Genomic DNA, 24,211 nt, shown 5'->3' on the forward strand with positions numbered 1-24,211 from the left:
TTAGACTGCAGCCATACTGAGGCACTGTCTGGAAGAATTTTTAGCTGGATGAATCAACCCCAGTACTTTATTCTTTAAAGTCTGGTACTTATTTTTTCAGTCTCTTTCTCCAAACTGCTAAGTTACAGGGATGTTAATGCACCAATACTAGTTGTCAAGCAGTGGTGGGGGACAAACACATACACACACATATATATGATGGGCTTTCAGTTTCTGTCTATCAAATCCATTCACATGGCTTTGGTTAGCCTGAGACTATAGTGGAACACACCTGCCCAAGGTGCCTCACAGTGAGACTGAACCTGGAACCAAATGGTTGGGAAAGTCAAGTTGCAGTTAAATTTCATTAGCTTTCATCATTACTTTTTGTCTTACAATGAAAATATTTCCTGTTTTTATACAAAAAAAATATTTCCTGTTTTTATGGCAAAAATAAGCTTATTTACAAATTTTTACATTCAACGGATATTTGTCCTCATCTTGTTTGTTGTTAACACAACGTTTTGGCTGATATACCCTCCAGCCTTCTTCAGGTGTCTTGGAGAAATTTCGAACCAGAGTTCTTATTCCTAAGGTATTTTTCGTCGTTGTCATCACCATGGGCATATGGCATAGATTCCAAGTTCAATTCCAAGCAGTGTCCTGAACAATAATAATAATACTAATAATAATAACATCGAAAAATATTTTAGGAATGAGAACCCAGATTCGAAATTTCCCCCAAGACACCTGAAGAAGGCTGGAGGGTATATCAGCTGAAATGTTGTGTTAACAACAAACAAGATGAGGACAAATATCCGTCAAATGTAAATAACATACATAATTCCTCATCTCTTAAATATAGAACTGAACAATAAGCTTGTTTATATACACAAAAGAAATTATTTCATATTCTTTCCTTTATAATGCATAATAAACTTAGTTAGATTCTATCTCACCTAACATTCTGTCAGTATAGTAGCTCCAAATGTAAATGTATAAGGGAATCTTGGTGTGGAAGATTAAGACTGAATTTTTAACATATCTTTTATTTCCATATTTATTGGTATTTTTTAAAATTAAAATATTTATTCTTTTATAGAGTGGAAGGAGAAATTCTATAAATTCTACGCCATCCCCTTATCCATACTTTTCTAAGAAAAACAAATCAAATTTGGTTACAAAACAGAACGTTAACTGTACATATAGCTCAGTTTTCGATTCTCAACATAAAACAGGAAAAATAAGCCTTGAAGAATTACTGATAGCTAAGATTGAATCTTATTGCAAAAGTGAGGATAATTTGGTCGACAACAACTATGCATCACTTGAAACAAAACCAGAAACCTCAGTGGCAAATACTCATATTACTAATCCAAGTAAAGAATCTAATGTAGGTTTGCCATTTTTCATGCCTTCCATACATTTTGAATCAGAGAAAGACTGGAAACCAGCTAGAATTAATAAGAAATCTTTACAGACTGATGTCCAAAAAGATAGGCCAGAAGTAATGAAAGTTGTAACTCCTAGGCAAGTTTTACCAAATAAAACATTAAAAAAATCAGATGCTCTAGAAACACAAGTCTTTCTGGATAAAAAACACACACAAGTCATTCATAATGCACCAGCTGTAGATAACAAGCCAGATGTAAATAGAACAGATGTAAATTTTAAACCAGATGTAAATTTTGAACCAAATGTAAATATTACACCAGATGTTATAACAACACTTGTAGATGTTAGACCAGTTGCTATAACAACACTTGTAGATGTTACACCAGTTGCTATAACAACACTTGTAGATGTTACACCAGTTGCTATAACAACACATGTAGATGTTGCACTAGATGCAGATACTAAACCAGATGTAGGTATTACACCAAATGTAGATGTACCAGATGATGATGATACAGCTGTTATAGATACTATATCAGATTTAGATGTGACAGAAGACTTAGATGATGCACCAGATTTAGGTGCTATGCCAGATTTAGATGTTACACAAGAGTTAGATAATGCAGCAGAATTAGATGTTACGCCAGATGTTGAATCTATTTCAAATTACACAACCACACAAAATATACAAAGTGTTCACATTTCAAGAAACCATGAATTTGTAAATTCAGCAACAAAATCTCAAGATATCTCAACAAATAAAGAAAATTATTTACAAATGGAAGATGATGACCTTGATAACAAAGAATATTTTAAAATTAGACAGAAAAAAGAGGATTTTACAAACAATTCTCTTTCAAAAGAGTTGAAACTTGCAGAGAGGGCACAGTCAGTAAATTCACATTTCTTCCAAGACCTTTTACTTCCAGTTCAACAAAAAGGTGATGAAAAGTATGAGCAAAAGAATGACAAAGTATCTAAAAGTATTGAAAAAAGTATGGAAAGGGCTTTTTCTTTTAAAACTCCTAAACAATACACAGAAAGTGATAAAGAAATTTGCCTGAAGAAAACAGAGACCAAACGATATCATATGGCTAGATTTAGTAAAGATCCAGTTTGCCTTAACCTCTCGTCTGTTAGAAGCAGCCCAGCCTTCCGAGATATACAATTAACATGGATGCGTCAGTATCTACAACAGCTTTGTCAAAACTCTATTACCAGAGACTTGGTCTATAATCACAATGCCTTTTACTACATGACATATTTCAGTCAGAAAGAAAAAGACAGCCTCATGTCTGATTTCCCGGAAATATTCTCTTCAAATGTATCCACAGGATATCACATCAGTTACCACTTAACAAAGACATCCATGAAAGAGGACAATAAAGATAACACTTTGAAGCAAAAATTAAACATTCCAATGTTTTTAAAGCAACCAACAATATTCAGTGACATTAAGAAGTCTTTTATTCCATTTGAAAAGCACCAGAAGTCTGTACGTTGGCAAAAGCATCTGAACCATCTACTTCAGCTTTCCCCTAGAAACCTGTGTTATGTTGAAGATGTTATTTTACCACTGTATATCAGAAACTATAACATCAATGTAAGGTAACCAATGGACAATATTTTTGTGATACTTAAGTAATTTATTTAGGAGTCTACTATCTGTATGGCTGCATGTTTTTCTTAAACTATACAACTCTACTTGCCTCAATCAACTCTACTGAAAATAGTTACCATTCCTGCTTCAAGATAATTATTAACGTGCCATTTCAGCATAGATTATAAACAAATGAATAAATGTATCGCAACATCTCCATGTGCATTTATTCTTAGTGTCATTCTTGCCATGCTAATTTCATAGCAAGACTACATAGATATGGATAGATAACTAGCAGAAATATAATTTTGATGTATAGTTCTTAGTACAAATTTTATTTTGTCCAATTAAGAGGGGCAGGACCCATAACTTTTGCGTAACATGCACAAGAAGGCTGTTGGAATTTATAAATGACATATCAATGTTAACTAGTTGATTGATACATCATATATAAAAGATATATTATGAGAAATACTGAATTTATAGTCATTGAGATAGCACATTAACTATGTCTAAAACTAAAATATTATGTATCAGTCAGAAGCAATTTTAAGATAAAAGGCAAGTCATTAACTTTTTACTACAATCTTTCCTGATCTTTTATAGAAGTATTTAACATGCAAACTATGCATATTATGTGAAAGAAATTTCTGTGTTGAGTTTGTAAGTGTATATAAAGTTATAAATATGAGGCGTTTAATTAGATGGCATTTTAAAATTAATTTAGTCTGTGAAGGTGTGGTATTTATGACTTTTGCAGACTTTAACTAAACTAGTGAAGTCAGTGCAGTTGATGTTCTATTTGAACTTGAGATTTGAAAAGAAATGGTAGGAAAGGAGAGGATTGCAGTTCTGAGGAGGAAAGATTAGATGAAGTAATTAGTGCTGAGATTTTGTGGACTAGACATAGGAGTGGTGGGTGCATCACAAATTGTAAAATTTGTGATGGTCTTCTTTGTGCTATTTATGTGTAAGAAGATAGTCTTACTTCATGCATTTAGTTACTATATCTTAGGGTTGGCTTTTAATGCCTCCTAGTGTGCAGGGTTAGATATTTGAGTTTAATGCTACCCATGTCTGTATTCAAACTAAAAAGAAAAGATTCTGCTTTTCAAATAGGAAAGAATTATTATTGAAAAAAAATTGTATTTAATGCTATTGAAAGTACCTAGTTCAGATGATTCACTTGAAAGTCTGAATTTTCAGATTTCCTCTGCTCATGCTAGCTTGTTAAAATGGAGGTCATCATCGTCTTCATCACCATTTAACATCCGTTGTCCATGCTAGCATGGGTTCGATGGTGTGACCAGAGCTGGCAAGCTGGGGGATGCACCAGACTCCAGTCTGATTTGGCATGGTTTCTATGGTTGGATGCCCTTCCTAATGCCAACCACTTTACAGAATGTGCTGGATGTTTTTACATGACATTGCACAAATGCTTACATATATATATATACATACACAGATATATTATTAAATCTATTTTTATTGTCAGTTTTTATTCTTAATTCTTGTTTTGTTATATTTTGTTTTTAGAGCTTTTGTTGTAATTAGTTGTTTGTTTACTGAGCAAATGATTTGCTAGAGTTATATATTTTTTCTTTTTGTTTTTGTCCAGTTTTCCCAATCTGATTCAAGTTGAACAGCATACATTTATATAGTATAATTTAATTAATTACTTTTTCATTTCTATATTACTTCAGGGGAAATCATTTTGTTGTCGTGGGACTTCTCTCTGATGGAACTGAGCTAGCTGTCAAGCTTTATCGAGCAAATGAATGCCCTGTAGTGTGTGGTGCCCTCAGGAAACTTTCACAAGTAAGCCTGGATTCCAGGTTTGTGGTGAATTATAAAGTAAGATTTTATTTCTAATAAGCTATTTTCCCTTCATTTTTCAGTTTATTTCACTGATCAAAGCAGCTTGTATTGTTACATAATTTGCAGAAAAACAGATGATCAGAAGCCTTCTTTTTTTGAACTTCAATCCTTAGAATTCTGTAGCTCATTGGCAAGTCTAGGGTGACAATAATATGAAGTTAGTATGGTTCAAATTACATTGACAATCCACAGTCAATCTGCAGTCAGGTTAACCCTTACTTCTATTGAAATACACTGTCTTTGTTTCTGTTAATTTTTAAAAAATGAAGAATTTAGTAAATTAATTTTGTCATTATTAAGCTAGTGTTAAGAACATAAATTAACATAAAATTTTGATGGAAGATTTTAATTTAGGTCATTTCGAACCAGGATATTTGTATCATAGAATAAGGGTCAAAGTCAGGTGGGTTGGTATCAAAAGTGTTAATCAACATCATCATTGAACATCATCTTTCCATGCTGGCATAGGTTAGATGGTTTGATTGGAACTGGTAAGTTGGAGGGCTGCACTAGGTTCCAGTCTGATTTAGCAAGTGGACACCCTTCCTAATGCCAACCACTCTGAGAGTGTAATGGGTGCTTTTTATGTGCCATTTACATGACACTGGCAACAGCCATTAGCAAATAATGTTTCTAACATAGGAAGGTGGCAAGCTAGCAGAAACGTTAGCACACCGGGCGAAATGCTTAGCTGTGTTTCATCCGTCTTTACGTTCCAAGTTCAAATTATGCCGAGGTCGACTTTGCCTTTCATCCTTTTGGGGTCAATAAATTAAGTACCAGTTGCATACTGGGGTCAATCTAATCGACTGGCCCCCTCCCCAAAAATCTCGGGCCTCATGCCTAGAGTAGAAAAGAATGTTTCTAACATAGGCACAAGGCCTGAAATTTTAGGAGGAGTTTACTTAGTACCCTTGACTTCAGTACTTAACTGGTACCTTATTTTATTGATCCTGTAAGAATGATAGTTAACTTCAGAGGAGTTTTAACTCCCAAGTGCAGAGAAGTTGCAAGAAATAGTGCAAAACACTGAATCTGATACTTTTACAACTCTGCCAATTGCAACCTGATTCCCCAAAACTCTATCACTCAAAGAAATAGGAAAGAACAAAAACAAAGGTATGAAACATTTTTTTAAAAAATCATACCAATTATTTGCAATCACAAATTCTTGTTTCTCTGCTGTCAGCTGATTTGAAGAAACATTTTAGGAGGACATTAGTGAATGATATAGATAATAGGATGGTGGCTTATAGAATTGTTAGTGCAGTAAACAAAGTACTTGTGGTGTTTGGTCATGTTGCTTTATTTCTGAGTTCAGACCCCCATCCTAGTCTATTTTGCCTTTCAACCTTCTGATGTCAATAAAATCAGAAACAGCTTGCAACTACTGTGGTTGATATAATTGACTAAAACCTTGAAAGCAGTGATTCAGTATGGTTGTAGTAAAAAGTAAAAGATTATATGACAATGCCTTCTACTTTGACATATTTATAATTCATTGATGTTTATTCTAATTTCAGTCTGTGATGGTTGGCCAGAAATTCTTCCTGGCGACTATGAACCTGTGTGAATGCAACCTGAAAGAATACATTGATTGGAAAAAATTCTCCAATAGGTTTGATCTCAACACGGCCTCTTACCTCTTCTGGCACATGGTCAGCAGTCTGAAATATTTGCATGACAATAATATTGTACATGGTCGACTTGAGGTAATCACTATTGCAGAATTTTGGCCAAGTTCCCCCCTCCTCTCCTCCTTTCTCCTCTTCCTCCTCATCATCATTGTTATTGCCATTATCAACAGCAGCATATCCAGCATCATCATTGTCATCATCATCACAATCATCATCAATGAAGATGTTCAAAGTTTAAACAAGCTGATTTAGTATTCTGTGCACTGTTGTTCCTGATGTTAAACTTTGTTGGAGTATGTTCAGTATAAAGTTTGTGACAATCTGTAATGTATCTGATTTATTTATGGAAAACCTAGAATCCTTCTTTAGTCAGTCAACATTTTCATTGACACTGTCCCCATCCTCTATTGATAATAATACTTTCAAATATATGATGAATGACTGTAATCATCCTTTCAATATTTCCAACAATACCTTAATAATCAGTTAGTGTGATAGTTAACTATTTCATCTTTGTTATGAGATATATTCATCAAATGGAGACCAATCATATCGGCTTTCAAATGTGAAGAAACAACATTTATAGTATTATCACCAGCTGATAATAGCAGGCTTCAGTAGACTTTACTATGCTGATGATGTCTAATATACCAAAGAATGTTCATAATTGTCTCTTGCTTGCAAAGACAGATCATACCTTTATTCCTAAACATTAAAATTAACTTTGAGAAATCAATTTTTTTTTGTGCACGTATCTCCCCTTCTCTTTGGGAGTTGCTAACAATTACATCAGAGTTCTTTGTCTACCAGGGAAATTTCAATAAAGAATTTCTTCTTACATACAGTGTTCAGTAGATGACTTCTTATTTATAAGTAAGTGCCTGGTCTCTTTTGAGAGAATAGGGTAAATAACTAAATCTGAGATTTGACTTAAACCCAAAGATTTGAATTTTTTTGTCAAGAACCTATCACCTAAATAAAATTATGAATGACATTTACCGTCATTATTCTGAAACTACTATTATCATCAATATTCTGGTTCAGGTTGCAGAAAGTAAAATCAGTCAGGTAAGTACCAGTCACATAATTGAAAGGTTGGTGGTTCATGTCCTATCGCTAATGCTACATTGTATCCATGCTAGAGATATTTAATTTTCAAATTATCCTAAATTATCTGACTGTAGAAGGATAAGACAAAACTCACTGCTGTAGGCAACAGTATGATAAACATTGACAAGTAATTTATTTACTTCCAATACTGAGTTGGATATAGTGACAGTGAAGTATGGTCTTTGATAAATGGATTTGGACAATGTACTCTATATGTTATAATATCATCACAACCAGACTTAAAGACTTGGGATGGGGACTGGTAGAAATTAAGACACTAACTTGTAACAGTATGAAGTGAAACTTGTAGGTAATATTTGAGTTGGAAGGGTGTGTCAAAGGGGTTTAGTTCTGGGGAAATGGTTTTGAACATATTTTCAGGTTTGGAAAATGTGTCAATAGAGTGTGAGGTGGGAGACAATGAATGACACAAGGAGGAGAAGTGTTTTTTTTTTCTTTTTCAGTTGATTTAAGTGAAACTAATGGATAAGAATGCATGAAAATTGAATAGTTAAAATAAGTACCTTGCTTGAGACACTAGAACCCTCTATTTATTAGGCTGTTCTGAAAATAATGGCTGATTTCAGAAGCATAATCTTATTCTAGAAAAATTAACAATAGAAATGTTTTGATTAGTCAAAGTATGAGCCGTGAACATCTATGCATCTCTGCCATCAATCAACGAGATTATTTATGCATCGTTGATAAAAACTTACTGGCTTTGAAGCTAAGAAATCTTTGAAAGATTATTCCACCTCTGGTTTGGACCTGAAAGTTTTATCACTTAAAAATGTGTTTAAATGCTTTAAAAAACAGTAGTCAGTTGGTGAAAGATCAGGAGAATATGGAGGATGTGGTAAAGTCTCATATCCCAAGTCTGTGAGTTTCTGCAGTGTCATTCTTGCAACATGTGGCTTTGCTTTATCGTGGAACAGAATTGGGCAACACAGATTCATCAATGCAGGTCTCATTTTTTGCAAGTGAGCATGCATTTCAGTGAGTTGATTGCAGTAAACCTCTACTGTATTGCTCTAATTGGCTTCCAGAAAGCTGTAATGGACAACACCAATTGCAGACCATCAGACAGTCACCATAATCTTTTGCTGATGCAACTTTGGCTTCAGGAAATGTTTGTGAGGCTCATCATGATCAAGCCATTGACCTGACCGTTTGCGATTATCATAAAGGATCCACTTGTTGTCACAAGTGACTATTCGGTCAAGAAAAGGATCATTGTTGTTTCACAGAAAGAGCACCGAGAACACTTCAAAACGCTGAACTTTTTGATTTTCCTTGAGCTCATGCATTACCCATTTATCATGCTTTTTCACCTTACCAATCTTCTGCAGATTGTGTGAGACCATTGCAATACTGACACCAAGTGCCTGAAACATTTCTCTGACACTTTGATGTGGGTTTTGTTCAACAATTGCTTTCAATTGTTCATTGTCAAGACTGCATGACCATCCTATACCTTCATCTTCAAGGCTTTCATCACCACTACGGAATTTCTGAAACCACCTTCATACTCTGTGATCAATTGTGGACCCCTCTCCCCATTCTTTGTTGATATTGGCAGCAGTTTGGGAGGCATTATGCCCAATCTTGAACTAATGCAAGAAAAGTAAGCGAAGGTCCTTTTTTGTCATGTTCATAATTAAGGACATCTATGCTTCGAGAATGTTTTCTGTTTGAAATAAGTAGAAAATTATTAAGGAGCATACATCAATTATTAAGTATGTCGAAATTCAACTAAAACATAATTAAAATACTACGATAAAATTGCGTTTGAAAACACAACACTTCAAGTGGCCATTATTTTTGGAACAACCTAATAACAGGCATTTTAGTTCTAGTGGCATAAAAAAAAACAGAAATAGCTTGAACTAGGTATTAAAGCTGCCAACCTTTTAGTTTGATATCAAGAACAGTATCCAACTCTAAAACACTGCATGTCTTACAACATGAAAGGGTAGTGTACTTACTTTAAAAAATTCAGGATACACAAACCTATCACTGTTGTTTTTCCCTCTTTAAAATTGTTTTTGAATAATAATGAGTTAAAACTGAACATTTTCATAATATTTCAGCCCAAAAATATTCTCATAACTGTATATGGGAAACTTCTTCTGAGCAATTATGGCTTTCATTCTTCATGGATTCATGGACCTGACTGTCAGAACTGTAATTTCTTCATGTCTGGTATGTTTCATTAGAACTGTTTTTTGTGAAAGCACTTAGTAAATGTTAGTCACAGAACCATTTAACAATATCTAAATATCTGAAATGAGCTATGGCATAAATTAATGAGTTAAAATTTCTGTAGTATTTTGTATTAATGTTTTATACTAATTCTGTTTGTTTATTCTTCCATTATTTTTGTACAGACTACCTCTTTGACAAATGACAGTAATCTCATGCTGGACAGCACCTAGGTGGCTTCTATGGTGTGCATGGAGGCTATGGAGTTGGTTCCTGCAATGAGGAAGGAACTAGGCCTCTGGAGTTCTGTGATGCAAATGACCTAATGATCTGCAACACTAACTTCCAGAAACCAGCCTAGAATCTAGACACCTATCAATTTGGTGGGAGTACAAGCTACATTCTCACTACAAAGTGGGAAAGTTGGTTACTTATAAATGCAAAGACCTTCCTTGGTGAAGAGTGCATTCCTCAGTATAAGTTAGTTGTTAGTGACTTAAGACTGCAGGCTAGAAGGATTCCAAGAAGCAAATTGGTCTTGAAAAGTATTGTTAGGAAGCTTAAGGACCCTCTGAATAGTCAGAGATTTAGAAATGTTCTAATTGAAGCATTTGACGAGAAGGAGGAGGAAAGAGTGACATATAGCATAGGGTACAATTGAAGTTCCTATAAGAAAACTTAATGAGGGTCACTGACCAAATTTGTAGATGGTGCAAAGTTCCAACCGGACCTAGGGTGACATGGTAGTGGAGGTAGTAGACATGGCTATTAGAGTGAAGAAACAAGCCTGGAAGGACTGAAAGAGTGGTAGCAGCAGAAAACTATATCAGATAGCTAGAAGGAAAAAGAGAAGGTTTATTGAGCTAAGGAAGAAGCAGAAAGGAAGAAATTTGTCAATATTCTGCAGCATGAGGACCAGAGGCTTGTGGTGTTTTGGATTGCAAGACAGTGTGTCAGAGAAAATCATGATATTGTAGGAGTGAAGTGTGTTCGCATAGATGATTGTACACATGCAGTTTGTGATTCTGCAAAGAGACTTTGAAGTGCTGCTATGGAAGGTTGCTAAATATGGAGAATGCATGAGGGGAAAGTCTACCTAATGTGGACCCAACAGAGGGACCAGCTATCCAAATTGACAGTAGCTTGGTAGATAAAATAACTAAAGGCATGAAGACAGGGAATTGCCTCTGAAATGCTTAAAATATCTGGCAGAGTGGGATATAATCTAGTCATCCATATAGTGAATCAGGTCAATGAGGGAGTCACACCCAATGACTGGTGTAGCGGTATTATTGTCAACAGCTACAAAGGTAAAGGTGATGCCTTAGACAGAAATGATTACATAGGCATCAAATTGTTGGAGTAGGTGATGAAAGTTACACGGGCTCATAACTCAACTAATTTGGAAGAGAGTTAACCTAGATGAGATGTAGTTTGGTTTTGTGCCAGGAGAAGCACTAGTGATACTATTTTAGTAAGGCATTTAGCAAAAAGGTAAATCTTTGTACTTGGATTTTGTAGACATGGAGAAGGCCATTGATGGTCCCCTGCTTCCTAATGTGGTGATCAATGCAGAAGCTAGAGATAGATGAGTGGTTGGTGAAAGCCATCCAAACCATGTGCAAGGATGCTGTCAGTAAGGTGAATGTCAACAATGAGTATAACAGCGAATTTAATGCACAGGTAGGAGTTCATCAAGGAACAGTTCTCAGCCCCCTCTTGTTTATCATATTCCATAACTGGAATCTAAGACTGGTTGCTCTTGGGAGCTCCTTGTTCTTATAGCTGAATCCCTACAAAAATTAGAAAAGAAATTTCATGTGTGGAAGCAACATTTGGAATCAAAGGGTCTTAGAGTAAATTTAAAGTTCCAGTATGTGGGAAAGTAGACCAAAGTCCCAGTATGTAGGAAAGTAATCAATTACTAATCCCTTCACTGAAATGGCTCAGCTCAGTATGTAGAAAAGGTGTAGGTAGAAATTCCATATGGTGTACCCAGGACAAGCTATGGACACATAAGAGGTGCAGGAAAGTTAACAAAGAAAGTAGTCTTTGTGTGTGGCAGGAATGTAAATGCAACAAACACTAAAAATGTGCAGGACAAAGACTTTGTCAAATGTGTGTGTAGATACTTAGAAGTAGTATGTAGCTTCTGTTACCTAAACAACAATGTTAGCAGTGGATGAGGATGCTCTGAACACATAATTGCTAGAATAAAAATAGGATGAGTGAAATTCAGAGATCTACTACCTTCATTAGTAACAAAGGGCCTCTCCCTCAGTGAAAGGAAGATTGTATGATACCTGTGTCTGGACAGCTATGCTACATGGCATTGAAACATGGGCTGTGACTGCAGAGGACATGCAAAGACTTGAAAGAAATGAAGCCAGCATGCTCTGCTGGATGTGCAATGTATGAGAGAGTGTTAGTGTTCTAAGAGGAAAATTGAGTGTATGAGGCATCAGATGTAGTATGTGCTGGTATAGCCATGTGATGCATATGGACATGGACAGTTGCATAAGGAAGTGCTGATCTCTAATTGTAGTGGGAATTTGTGGGTAAGGTAGCCCAAAGAAGATGTGGGGCAAAGTGGTGAGAAACAGTCTTTGGATGTTGAACTTTACAGAGGAGATGACAAGGGGCTGAGACTTCTGGCAATTCGCTGTGCTTTAGAAGATAAGGTCTTATGAAACATCCCCTCTGTGCCACATATACTCCCAACCATTGCTACCCAAGGTAGCAATACCTCTCCAATACCATTTATTTCTCTCTTTCTTTCTCACCCAGACTGTCTAGCTTTCTCTCTAACTCTGTCTCTCCTGCCTCCTCTCTTTTCCTACTGGGGTAGCTAAGAATTTCCTCTACAGTAAGGAGCTCATCTCTATCTCTCTGTTGTAATCTAACCTCCCACTTAGCAGAAAGCTACTTTCTGCAGTTCCACTCCCTCTCCCAGTTGAGAGATCTTCTTGCAGGTCACTTGGCAACCCTAGTGGTGTCAGTGTTATGTAAAAAGCATCTGTGCTGGTCTCGTATAAAAAACATCCAGTACACTCTGTAAAGTGGTTGGCATTAGAGAGGGCGTCTAGCTGTAGAAACCATGCCAAAGCAGAGAATAGAACCTGGTGCAGCTCTCTGGCTGACCAGCTCCTGTCAAACCATCCAAACCATGCCAGCACATAGAAGACCAACATTAAATGATGACAAGTTCAATGCTGACATCTTTCTGAATTGTAATTCAGGAAGGTGTCACAGCAGACTGTGACAACTGAGGTTCTTTTGTGTAATTTGCTTCAAATATTAGACTGTCATACTGATCACTACACAGTGAGATAGCACGTAATGACACATATAACTTGTCCCCTGATGACACTGAATAGCATTATCTGGTTTTGTAGAATTCTGGGTTATTCAGTTGACTGTAGGTTTACTCAAGTAGAATTGACGGAAGCTATTCAACAACGCTACAAAGAATAAGTTAACCACCACCAACAAAAGTAAAACTATGTTGGTGTTTGTATTATCATTATTATTATTATTATTATTATTATTATTATTATTATTATTATTAGTAGTAGTAGTAGTAGTAGTAGTAGTAGTAGTAGTAGTAGTAGTAGTAGTAGTAGTAGTAGTAGTAGTAGTAGCAGCAGCAGCAGCAGCTGTGCAGTAATATTTTCCTATTGAGTAGATTTAGATTTTTAAATCTTTTTATGGTACATTTCTTTTTCATTTACTTAAGGTAATCTCATGCTTTTCCAATGTTGTTGTATCATAATAGTATTGACTGGCACTTACATCTATAATCCAACCCACCATCTGTTTACATGCTATAAAATAAATCACTGACAGGATCTGTTCGATGTTACCATCTGTGCGTTCATGTATTTGCTCACCAATGCACCATCACTCACCTTTCTTTAGAGATGGCTTTATGCATGGTTGAAAGTTCAGTCAACCTTTTTCTCTTTGGTATTGAAAATGTATTGCAAATTCTTTTTATGCTAACCAAACTTGCTGCAAGAGAATATGAATGTCTCAATATTAAATTGGTTGATGAGAAATTAATGTACATTAAGATGACTCTAATTTCACATCCTCTTGATATATAAAAAAGAAAAAATTTTATATGCTCCGCTGGATGTGTAATGTCAGTGTGCATACACGACAGAGTGTAAGTGCCCTGAGAGAAAAGTTGGATTTAAGGAGCATCAGATGTGGTGTGCAAGAGAGACGATTGCGCTGGTATGGTCATGTGTTGCGAATAAATGAGGACAGCTGTGTGGAAAAGTGTCACACCCTGGCAGTTGAAGGAACCTGTGGAGGAGGTAGATCCAGGAAAACCTGGGATGAGGTGGTGAAGCACGACCTTCAAACATTGGGCCTTACCTAGGCAATGACTAGTGACTGGGACCTTTGGAGATATGCTGTGCTTGAGAAGACCCGACAAGCCAAGTGAGACCAAGTGGCCTATGCTAGTGGATGTAACCTGCCCATTTATGAATACCCCTCATTCATTGGACAATAAACCTTGCTTGTGAAGACCTATTGAGGCAAGTGAAATCAAAATTGCTAATGTGGCTGACGACAGTACTGCCTGATTGGCACTCATGTCAGTTGAATGTTAAAAGCACATCCGAACATGGGGTGTAACTGGCCCTCTTATGAGTACTCCTCATTCACTGGACAATGAACTTTGCTTGCAAAGACCTATTGAGGCAAGTGTAAACAAACCAAAATCACTGATGTGGCCAATGACAGTTCCGCCTGATTAGCGCTTGTGCCAGTGGAACGTTAAAAGCACATCCGAGTGTGATCATTGATAGGGCCATGGATTGGCTCCTGTGCCGGTGACATATGAAAAGCACCATTCGAGCATGATCATTGCCAATGGCACGTGAAAAACAACATTCGATCATGGTGGTTGCCAGTGCCACCAGACTGGCTCCTGTGCAGGTAGCACATAAAAACAGCTTTAAAGTGTGGTCATTGCCAGAACTGCTTGACTGACCCTCGTGCCAGTGGCACATAAAAGCACCCTCTACACTCTCAGAGTGGTTGGTGTTAGGAAGGGCATCCAGCTGTAGAAACTTTGCCAGACCAGATTGTTTCTGGTGTAGCCTCTGGCTCACTAGTCCTCAATCAAACCGTCTAACCCATGCCAGCATGGAAAGCGGACGTTAAACGATGATGATGATGATATCAACAAGTATATTTCACAATTTCAACAGATAGAACCTCCTAGAACTGATAATTATATTACAATAGACAATGTATAAGTTTGACTCTAGAAAGTAGCAAATCTAGAGAAAGTATAATCTTTTTCACTCTGCATGTGGCAGTAGAAGAAAAAATCCTTTGCTTTTTTCTCTTAGCCACATTCTGTAGTTCTTCATTTAAAAATATTAGGATATTCTTAAGCCTTGTTTTATTGGTCAACTTGCTATTTTGTTTGCTAAAAGTGTTCAACTGTACGGGAGCTTGTGTTATATTGTATTTGTAAGTTTGTACAGTGAATATATTTAGGAATACTTAATAAACACTTTTTAAGAGTTTAACCTAAAACTTACAGTATACCACCACCTATTTTAGAGTTAATTTTCTATACTTTCTCATAGAAAGCCATCAAGAATCTGATTGGTGTTAGCAAAAACTTTACCACTCTCCAGCATGCAAATATAATAAAAAACATGTTATCAATATAATTGGGTGACTATCTAGCATATTCACAACTGGGCTCACTTTCAACAAAGCTGCCCACTATTACAATAATGAACCAGAAAAAAGTGGATTTAAAGAAAGATTTAATTGCATATTGAGGCAAAAGAAACAGTACAAAAACTGTAGGAGTAGTATCATCTGGTTTAACCCATCTTTTTGCATGAATGTAGTAATTAATGTAGATAAAAACTTACTAGTGTTAATCAGGGAGCACTTCCCAGCTAACCACAAGTACCACATGCTGTTTAACAAGAACAATATCAAAGTTAGTTAAAGCTGTTCAAGGAACTCCATTAGTATTATAAAGAACAATCTCTAAAGGACTAACTAAAATGGAACATCAGAAACTGGATCTCAGAGTTTCAGAGTTAGGCCATATTGCTCACTAAACAGCAACTGCTTAAACAAAACTTGTACATAAAGTGATGGTAATATCTTATAGATGGCATAAAACTGGAGAAATGTTATATTATGTGCAAAGGTAGCTTCAAGAGCTATTTCCTCAACCACATGTCTAGTGCACTACAGGGAACAGAGAAAAGGCATATCAAAGCTTTCTTAGAACATGTTTGAAAACCGGTGGACTTGTGTGTGGAGCACTTTTGTATAAAATAGTCAACACATCATACCATACATAAACAGAGCAAAGAAATGTCAACTAACTTAGAAGCATTGAGAAATACTATATCTTAATTCAGCAATCTGCTTTAGTAAAGGAATTAATTACTGAGTGCTTTGTGGGTATCATTCAAGATGTTTGATACCTCTCACTGAAAAGGTCTTCATTTTCTAATATGATGAAAATCAACCTGTTGGTTATATTACAATTTATAGCTTGCATTGTATTGTCTATTCAAGATAGTCAGAAATGCTGGCAACCATCAGAATTTCTTCGATCATGTGATGGCCAAAAGTTTTCAATAAAATCTGATATACAGGTGAGTAACAACCCAATATAATGGCTTTCATAGTAATTCTCTTTCCTTAGTAAACCATATTGCTTATGAAAATATATCACAAAGTTTTAATTAGATAAGGAAAATAAGTCTTTGGGAGTTATATTAATGATCATTGATTTTGATTAGGTATTAGAAATTTGACAAAGGGAAATAAGATATCCTGATGTTTATGGCTTTTACAGATTTCAATTATAAGATTTCATATTTTTCCTTGCTTAACATGAGTTATCAGCTAATTATCAATCAGGCAGAAATAATTGGTGAATTTATGTTTCCATATTGATTTATTAACAAAGCATATGACATAATACTTTTCATATATCCTTTCATTGAACTCAGTAGATAACTAGTGATCCTCTACACAGTCACTTTATCTGTTAGAAACAGCAGATAAATTTCCTTCAAACCACACCTTACTGTCTTAGAAACAGGAGAAATTAGACAATGATACTTATACTGATACTTATAAAAAAAAGAGATCAGCTGGTCACAACTGGAATGCATTTGATTGTAGATTTGCTTAACCAAATCTAACTTGGAAATGAACAATAACAGCTAGACTTCTGTTTATCTTTGGTTTCTGTTGCTCACATTAAGTAGATGAGATAAATCTTCCAGTGTATAAGATGTCAGCCTATTGCAAGCAACTTTTTCTTGAACAATGCACTGGAATGACCAGCTCAAAAATGTTCCTGCTGTGACCATGACCATCTTACTTTTTTTTTTTTTTTTTTTTTTGCATATCTAGGACAACATTATTCCCTGTGTCTTTATCTTTTTGAGTGGAGTTAATCTATTATCTGGTTTAATGCCACTCCTTGGTGCCTTTAAAAGAGTTTAATCTGTTGCAATAATTTAAACCAGATCTCTAGTTGGAGGCTAACTTCTTTCCTTCTTCTTATCAGTTTTAGAAGACCTGAAAACAAAAATGATCATGGCTGCTGCTTTTCCCTAAGTGGTAAAAAATAGTGAAGATTTGGCTTAAACTATTTATCCGTTCCTTTGTTGTCTTAAATTTTGTGTAAATCCCCTTGTTTGCTCAGATTGCATAGAGCCCTATCATGTTTGAATATGCTTAATCCAATGAGTGTGTGTTTTAATCTTTTAAAAATGTGTACATCTTTAGAAACTCTAAGATAGTTTAGTGCAAAAATTCTGCATAACTCCTTCAGAAAGAGCCAAGTATCCAGCTTCTGAAGCTATATCAATTATTTGTGAACTTACTAAATTAAAATGTTGACTTCCATCTTGTCTATTAGACATTAATATTACCCTAAATAATTGATTAATGTATCTCAGACATGTACACAAGCATCCAATATATACACACAGATGCACTTATACAAAATCACACAGAAACACAAACATGCACAAACAATAAAATTTATCCAAGAATTACAACTGTTATTTTGTTCTGTAGGTTGCTGGTATGGTTGCTTATTTCATACTGAGTGGAGGCCATCACCCATTTGGTAAATCTTCTTCAGAAATACCACTCAATATCATTTTGCATGAAAAGCAGTTATGCAACCTAAGTTTGGAAGCAAGTGACATTATAACAATGATGTTATCAGCAATTCCTGATGAAAGGCCAACTGCAAGTGAAGTATTAAAGTGCGTCATGTTCATTTACACAGTTTATCATTGTTTTTACAGTTTTACATTCATTTTTTTATGTTAGCAAAGATGTTTTTTTCTCGCTGCTAACCACTCTGTACTAAAATTGAAAGAAAACTTACTAATACTGATATGACATATTTGACATATGTGTATGTTATTGAAGGCAGTAGCAATAAAAATAGAATGGTAAAGATAAAAATTAACAAAGATATTAAAATGTTACCTTCAAAATATTTAATTAACCTTGATATTTTAAGTTAAAAACTTCTTTTCAAAGCTTTATCTTTTATCCTTTACTTGATTCAGTCAATAGACTGCAACTATGCTGGGGCACTGCCTTGAAGAATTCTCAGTCAAATGAATTGACCCCAGTACTTTTTTGAAGCCTGGTACTTATTCTATCGATCTCTCTTGCGAAACTGCTAAGTTACTGGGAGATAAACACCAACACCGGTTGTCAAGCAGTGGTGAGGGACAAACACAGACACACAGATATATGTATATACATATATACGAGGGGCTTCTTTCAGTTTCTGTCTAGCAAATCTACTCACAAGACTTTGGTCAGCCCAAGGCACTTGCCCAAGGTGCCATGCAGTAAGACTGAACCTGGAACCATATGGTTGGGATGGAAGCTTCTTACCACACAACCACACCTGCACCTTCAAAGTACAAGCATGAAATAAAGTATATGAGTTTGGAAATAATAAAAAGTGATGCTTATAATTATTTAACCAAAGCCTCATGATTTATAGGCACAGGCACAGCTGTGTGGTAAGAAGCTTGTTTCCCAAGCACATAGTTCTGGGTTCAATCTAACTACGTGGCACCTTGGGCAAGTGCCTTCTACTATAGCCTTGAGCCAACCAAAGCCTTTTGATTGGATTTGGTAGTCGGAAACTGAAAGAAGCCTGTCGTATATATATATATATATATATATACATACACACACACACACACATATACTTGTGTGTGTGTCTGTGTTTGTCCCCACCACCCATCGCTTGAAACCGATGTTGGGGTGTTTACATCCCCATTACTTAGCAGTTCGGCAAAAGAGACTGATAGAATAAGTACTGGGCTTACAAAGAATAAGTCCTGGGGTCAATTTGTTCAACTAAAGGTGGTGCTCTAGCATGGCTGCAGTCAAATGACTGAAACCAGTAAAAGAATAAAAGAATGTGCAATATATAGAGAATAGTACCACTAGGCATTGCATATATTATAATTAGAATACAAATTAATTTGATAAAAGCACTGCACATCCAAGGCACATAGAGCTGTGCCTAGTTATGCGATGGAAACCTGCAATTACAATAAGAGTAAAAAAATATAGCTTATCCATCTGTGGCGTGTGAGTATGATCTGATATCTTATGGCATACTTTTGTTAATTGTTTTAGGCACTATGTAATTGTGAACAGTTATAGACATCTTCTTGGTCTAGGAGAACATTGAGGATGTAACAACTGGATGGAGAGACAGATGCACTAGCACTTGGCTGGTACTCATTTACAGCCGTGTTAACTGGAGCAACATGAAATGAAGTGCCTTGTTCAGGGACATAATGTGCTACTTGATCCAGGAATTGAACTGAAGGTGTTATGATTATGAGCTCAATACTCTAACTACTAGGCCATGCACCTTCATAAGGCTAATAGAATAGTAATCAGTTAGTACTGCCACTACTGTCATTATTGTCAGCGAGTATGTGTATTTTCAGAGCAGATTTTTTTCCCATTACTAAAAGGGATGGGTAAATTTTCACAGGTGTGGCTGTATGATAAGAAGTTAGTTGCCCAACCACATGGTTCTGGATTCAGCCCCACTGCATGGCACCTTGAGCAAGTGTCATCTACTATAGCTCTGAGCTAACCAAAGCCTTGTGCGACTGATTTCTTGCCTTGATTTTGCGTGATAGTTCTACTTGTTTACAAGTGATAATTGTAAACAAGTGGTGACCTTCATTTCTAATCTTCTGTCAAAACATGTCTGGTCAAAGGGAAATATTATCTTACTTGGAATCAGGTGATGTTTGGTGACAGGAGGGGCCTCTGGTCATAGAAAAATCCACTTCAAAAAATTCCATCTGACCCATGCAAGCATGGAATAGTGGACGTTAAACAAAGGTGAAACAAACATAGCTATTAAATTATCTATTTTTTCCTTTTTATTACTATCCATAACTAGCTAATTCTTCTTCACCTCTCACATATTTTTCTTACTCATCAGTAGAATTCATTAAGGATAGTGGGACTGCTTTTTGCTATGAAGAGTTTCTTACTATCCAAAACTCAATACCTTTCTTTTTAAATAGGCATCCTTACTTTTGGTCAAATCAGCGGAAACTTCAGTTCTTGTTAACTGTTGGAAGTGATATCCTAAATGCTTTGATGTTACAGTAAGTGGATATAGTTCTGTTTTGGTTTATCAACCTTAATTTTATGTTTTCTCAAATACCAAAAATTATCAGACTAAAACTGTGAAAAATCTTGAGGTGGTTGCTTGACAACTGAGAAATAACATTCAGATTATGCTCAAATCCCATGCTACCATCTTAAAGAAAGGACACATTAGATAATGTAGTCCATGGTACACTATGCTTGGAAAAAAAAAAGAAGATGGGATAGGCATAAGCAAAACACCTTTGATTAATGTTGATCTAAGTCTAACATTGCTAGGATTTTCAATGATTTTTCACTCATAGCTGTGCTTCAATTACTGACATTGAGAATTTCAGTAACAGCAATATATGCTTAAAGGAAAATGCTATGCTTTAGCAGTAGTGTTTACAAATGGTGCAGTGAAAATTTGGATGAAGTTATATCAGACATGAGAAAGTCAAACTTATGAAAACACAATCAAGCTATGTTGGAAGGCTGCTGCTATTATGCAACCCATTCTGGAATATAAAAACGAACATTATATCAACAATGATGTTGATGGTACTCAATGTTGATGATGATAAGAATTGAATTAAGCATGTTTATGTGGCTTATCTAGTGGAGTCAGTAATTTTTCAATCCACTGTTCAGTTTTTTCATATATGGTATTGAAGTAGGTGTTTTAAAGTTGCATGCTCTTTCTATTAGGAAATGATACTGATATGAATTTTTGAGTAATATAGGCTAAAGCAAGTAAAGTGTTTTATCTAAAAGTAACAAGCTTATGGATGCCTACTGAAGGATTTGATCATCCTTTTGCTGATGAGACCAGAAATGTATTTTTTCAGCCTTTGTATATTTCTTTTACCATCATACTGAAATTAAAACAATAATAATTTTTTAATTTGTTTGAAATTTTTTCTAATAACATGCTGTTACAAAATAATTTTATATTGTATTGAAATATCCTCAAGTTAATATACATGGATACTTTTTATATCTTTTTAAATGAGAAAAAACTACAACACTGAAGCCAGCATCATATACTGTCTGAGCATTTGTGACACAATTGGATATTTTAAGAATTGGGTAAGATTTTAGCCTTCATTTATAGTTTTTTTCTTCTTTCTCTGAGAGAGTTACAGCTTGTCTAAATGTATCTTGCTGAAGTATTTGTTTCTGTTATGCATACACAAAGGCTTTATTTTGATAGTGTTACCCATATATATATATATATATATATATATATATATATATATATATATATATATATAGCTAAAAACATGTATAAACTTATTCAATAAAACATTCAGTAAACAAACATTAGATGTTAGCATGGTAAAATAGTAAACTGTGCACTTTATCCCCTCTATCAGATTGTTATTATTTAACTCCTGGTCAGCTCTTATCTTTCAGATCTAGCAGAGTAGGATTGATGATGATGAAGCAACTTTGAGAAAGGTACAAGTTATGTTTGAATAGTGTGTGTTCCATGGAAGGCAATTGATGATATAAATGTACAGAAGTATGTGTAAAATGCACTACATGCTGTGTTCTGGTTACTTAATAGTCTGACCAGGGAAAAATTCTTATTCCATGCAAAACAGAACCTTCTGTTAAACTTTGCTCCAAGACCCACTTTAGTTCAAACTCATAGAAAGAGAGAACAATTGCTCACTGAATAAATTACAGAAAAAGTGCAGATACAAGACATACATAATGACCGGACATAAATCATTCACAATACAAATAGGCTATTCTTTGCAATTTTGTTTTTTCTAAGAAATAATCTATAAATCTAATAACAGAAGGTATTGTTTAATCATAATCATTTGCTAGGAACTGTTAGTTTTCACAAAATAATGGGCTGAGACATTTTACTTTTATTAAAGCTGACAAAACTGGCAAGAGCAAACGGTATATATTTGCAAATTTAGTGAAATTTGTTGATAGGAAAATTGAACTTATAAGCATGTACTTATAAGATACCGTAACTTTTAGTCTAAAAATGCATTGCCATGAAATTGATTTAGTTCAAGATAAGACAAAACTTATAAACCCTGCATTTAGATGGCTAAATATTATTAAATGAATGTTATATAGATGACTATATCAGGAGAGCGTTGTACTATATACTATAACATAACAAGTTCAGCATCTCATTGTTCCAAATACAAATCTCTGTGATTTTTTCCCTACATTTTTTTTACATTCATAAACGAAATCCTAGTCATAGATCTGCTGTTTGTGCTATTTCAAAATTTTGGCTTGGTATCTGTTCAATATAATATTACTTATTTAAATATGACCTTTTCAGATGTCACTTATTGATAAGATCATCTTAGAAGAATTACAGAAAATCAGACCAATAAGGAATTCAGTGATTGAACTGGTGATCTTCTTATACAACACCTGTATTTTGTATAAACAAATGTAAGTGTTTATATACTGTTTATACACATGATTTATTTCAACCTTAATCCTTTTTAATCTGGCAGTGAATAATCCTTATGTCATTCCCTAATCATTTAATTTAATTTATTTTAACACCTGTTGTTTTCTATTCCTGTCGGAGTTAGGTGAGTTTTCTAGGTTTGAAGTGTAAAAAATATCTTCCTCAATCTTCCACTTCATTAAAAGTCGAAGACTAAGGAAGATTCCTTTCATATGAATTGCTTAGTTTTTATATACCCAACTGTCATCTTTCACACACACACACACATTTATATTGTATTCTCTCTTACACACTACAGCTGATTCCTTTTATACACCGCTTTTCTCTCAACTTATTTATTCTCTGTTCATGCACACTGACATTGCACATCCAGCAAAGCACATTCACCTCATTTCTTTCTACCTTTCACACACCATTGCCTATGTTTCACAACCATACAATATCATACTTTGTACACAAGACTTATGCAACCTGCTTTTCACTTGGAAAGAGAATCCTTTTGTTGCTAGCAGAAGTAATAACTCGCTGAACCTCTTCTTTCTATCTATTCTTACTCTGGCTATTATAGTTTCAGGACACCTTCTATTGCTCATTAGGCCATCTAGGTAACAGGAGCTGTCAATTACTACCATCTGAACATTTCAAAGAATTCATTTCATGAGTGTACTTATTGCTCACTGCTCCAGTGGATCTGACTCTCCTTTTTGTTAGCCTACTTGTGATCACAGCTCACTTCTTGTGCACCCATAGTTCAGATCTCTGCGTATTGAGTATGATAACTTCTCACGTGGCTGTTGAGTTTTTTCTTTTCTTTTCTACCAGCTAAAACCTTGGGTTTCGATAGGCTTTCTTTGAGGCCTCTCAGTCCTAAGCTTTGCTTCCATGTTTGGAATTTATTCTATAAATATTTGAATTAGCTATGAGAGCTAGATCATTAGTATACAGGAGCTCTCACACAATCAATCTTAAACTCTTCTGTTATGGCCTAGAGAACTATAACAAACAGGAGGTGATTGGAAAGAATGCTCTGATGGCTACCTATCTATACTCTAAACTCTTCATTTAACGTGTCGTTAACTCTCACCTTGCTAGTGAAATCTCTGTATTTGGCTTCCATGGCTCTCATAAGCCATTTATTTGCACATAGTTGAACTATTCATCTTTACCCACACTTGGCACCATAAATACATGTACCTGGGTACATGTCTGTGAGTCTGTCTGAGAGTGTGTATTTGCATGGATGTGACTGTGTGCATTTGTGTATCCATTCTCTGTGTG

At 35.3% G+C, this 24,211-nt stretch overlaps 1 protein-coding gene across 3 annotated transcripts in view; it reads left to right on the plus strand.

Annotated features, from left to right (window-relative positions):
* LOC118762493 overlaps positions 1-24,211 on the plus strand; it is a 71,604-nt gene that overhangs the window by 41,246 nt on the left and 6,147 nt on the right. Inside the window, exons 11-19 of one of the 3 annotated variants that reach the window (XM_036501107.1) lie at positions 1,082-2,982; positions 4,678-4,828; positions 6,376-6,564; positions 9,690-9,801; positions 16,375-16,454; positions 17,896-18,089; positions 20,412-20,495; positions 21,492-21,567; positions 22,796-22,911. In XM_036501107.1, the coding sequence (XP_036357000.1) occupies positions 1,082-2,982; positions 4,678-4,828; positions 6,376-6,564; positions 9,690-9,801; positions 16,375-16,454; positions 17,896-18,089; positions 20,412-20,495; positions 21,492-21,567; positions 22,796-22,911 (2,903 nt within the window). Of the gene's footprint in view, positions 1-1,081; positions 2,983-4,677; positions 4,829-6,375; positions 6,565-9,689; positions 9,802-16,374; positions 16,455-17,895; positions 18,090-20,411; positions 20,500-21,491; positions 21,568-22,795; positions 22,912-24,211 lie in introns of those variants that run through there. The other 2 variants (XM_036501110.1, XM_036501114.1) reach the window with 2 other exon arrangements.

Source organism: Octopus sinensis, linkage group LG1 (genome assembly GCF_006345805.1).
Source record: "Octopus sinensis linkage group LG1, ASM634580v1, whole genome shotgun sequence".
Classification (NCBI taxonomy): domain Eukaryota; kingdom Metazoa; phylum Mollusca; class Cephalopoda; order Octopoda; family Octopodidae; genus Octopus; species Octopus sinensis.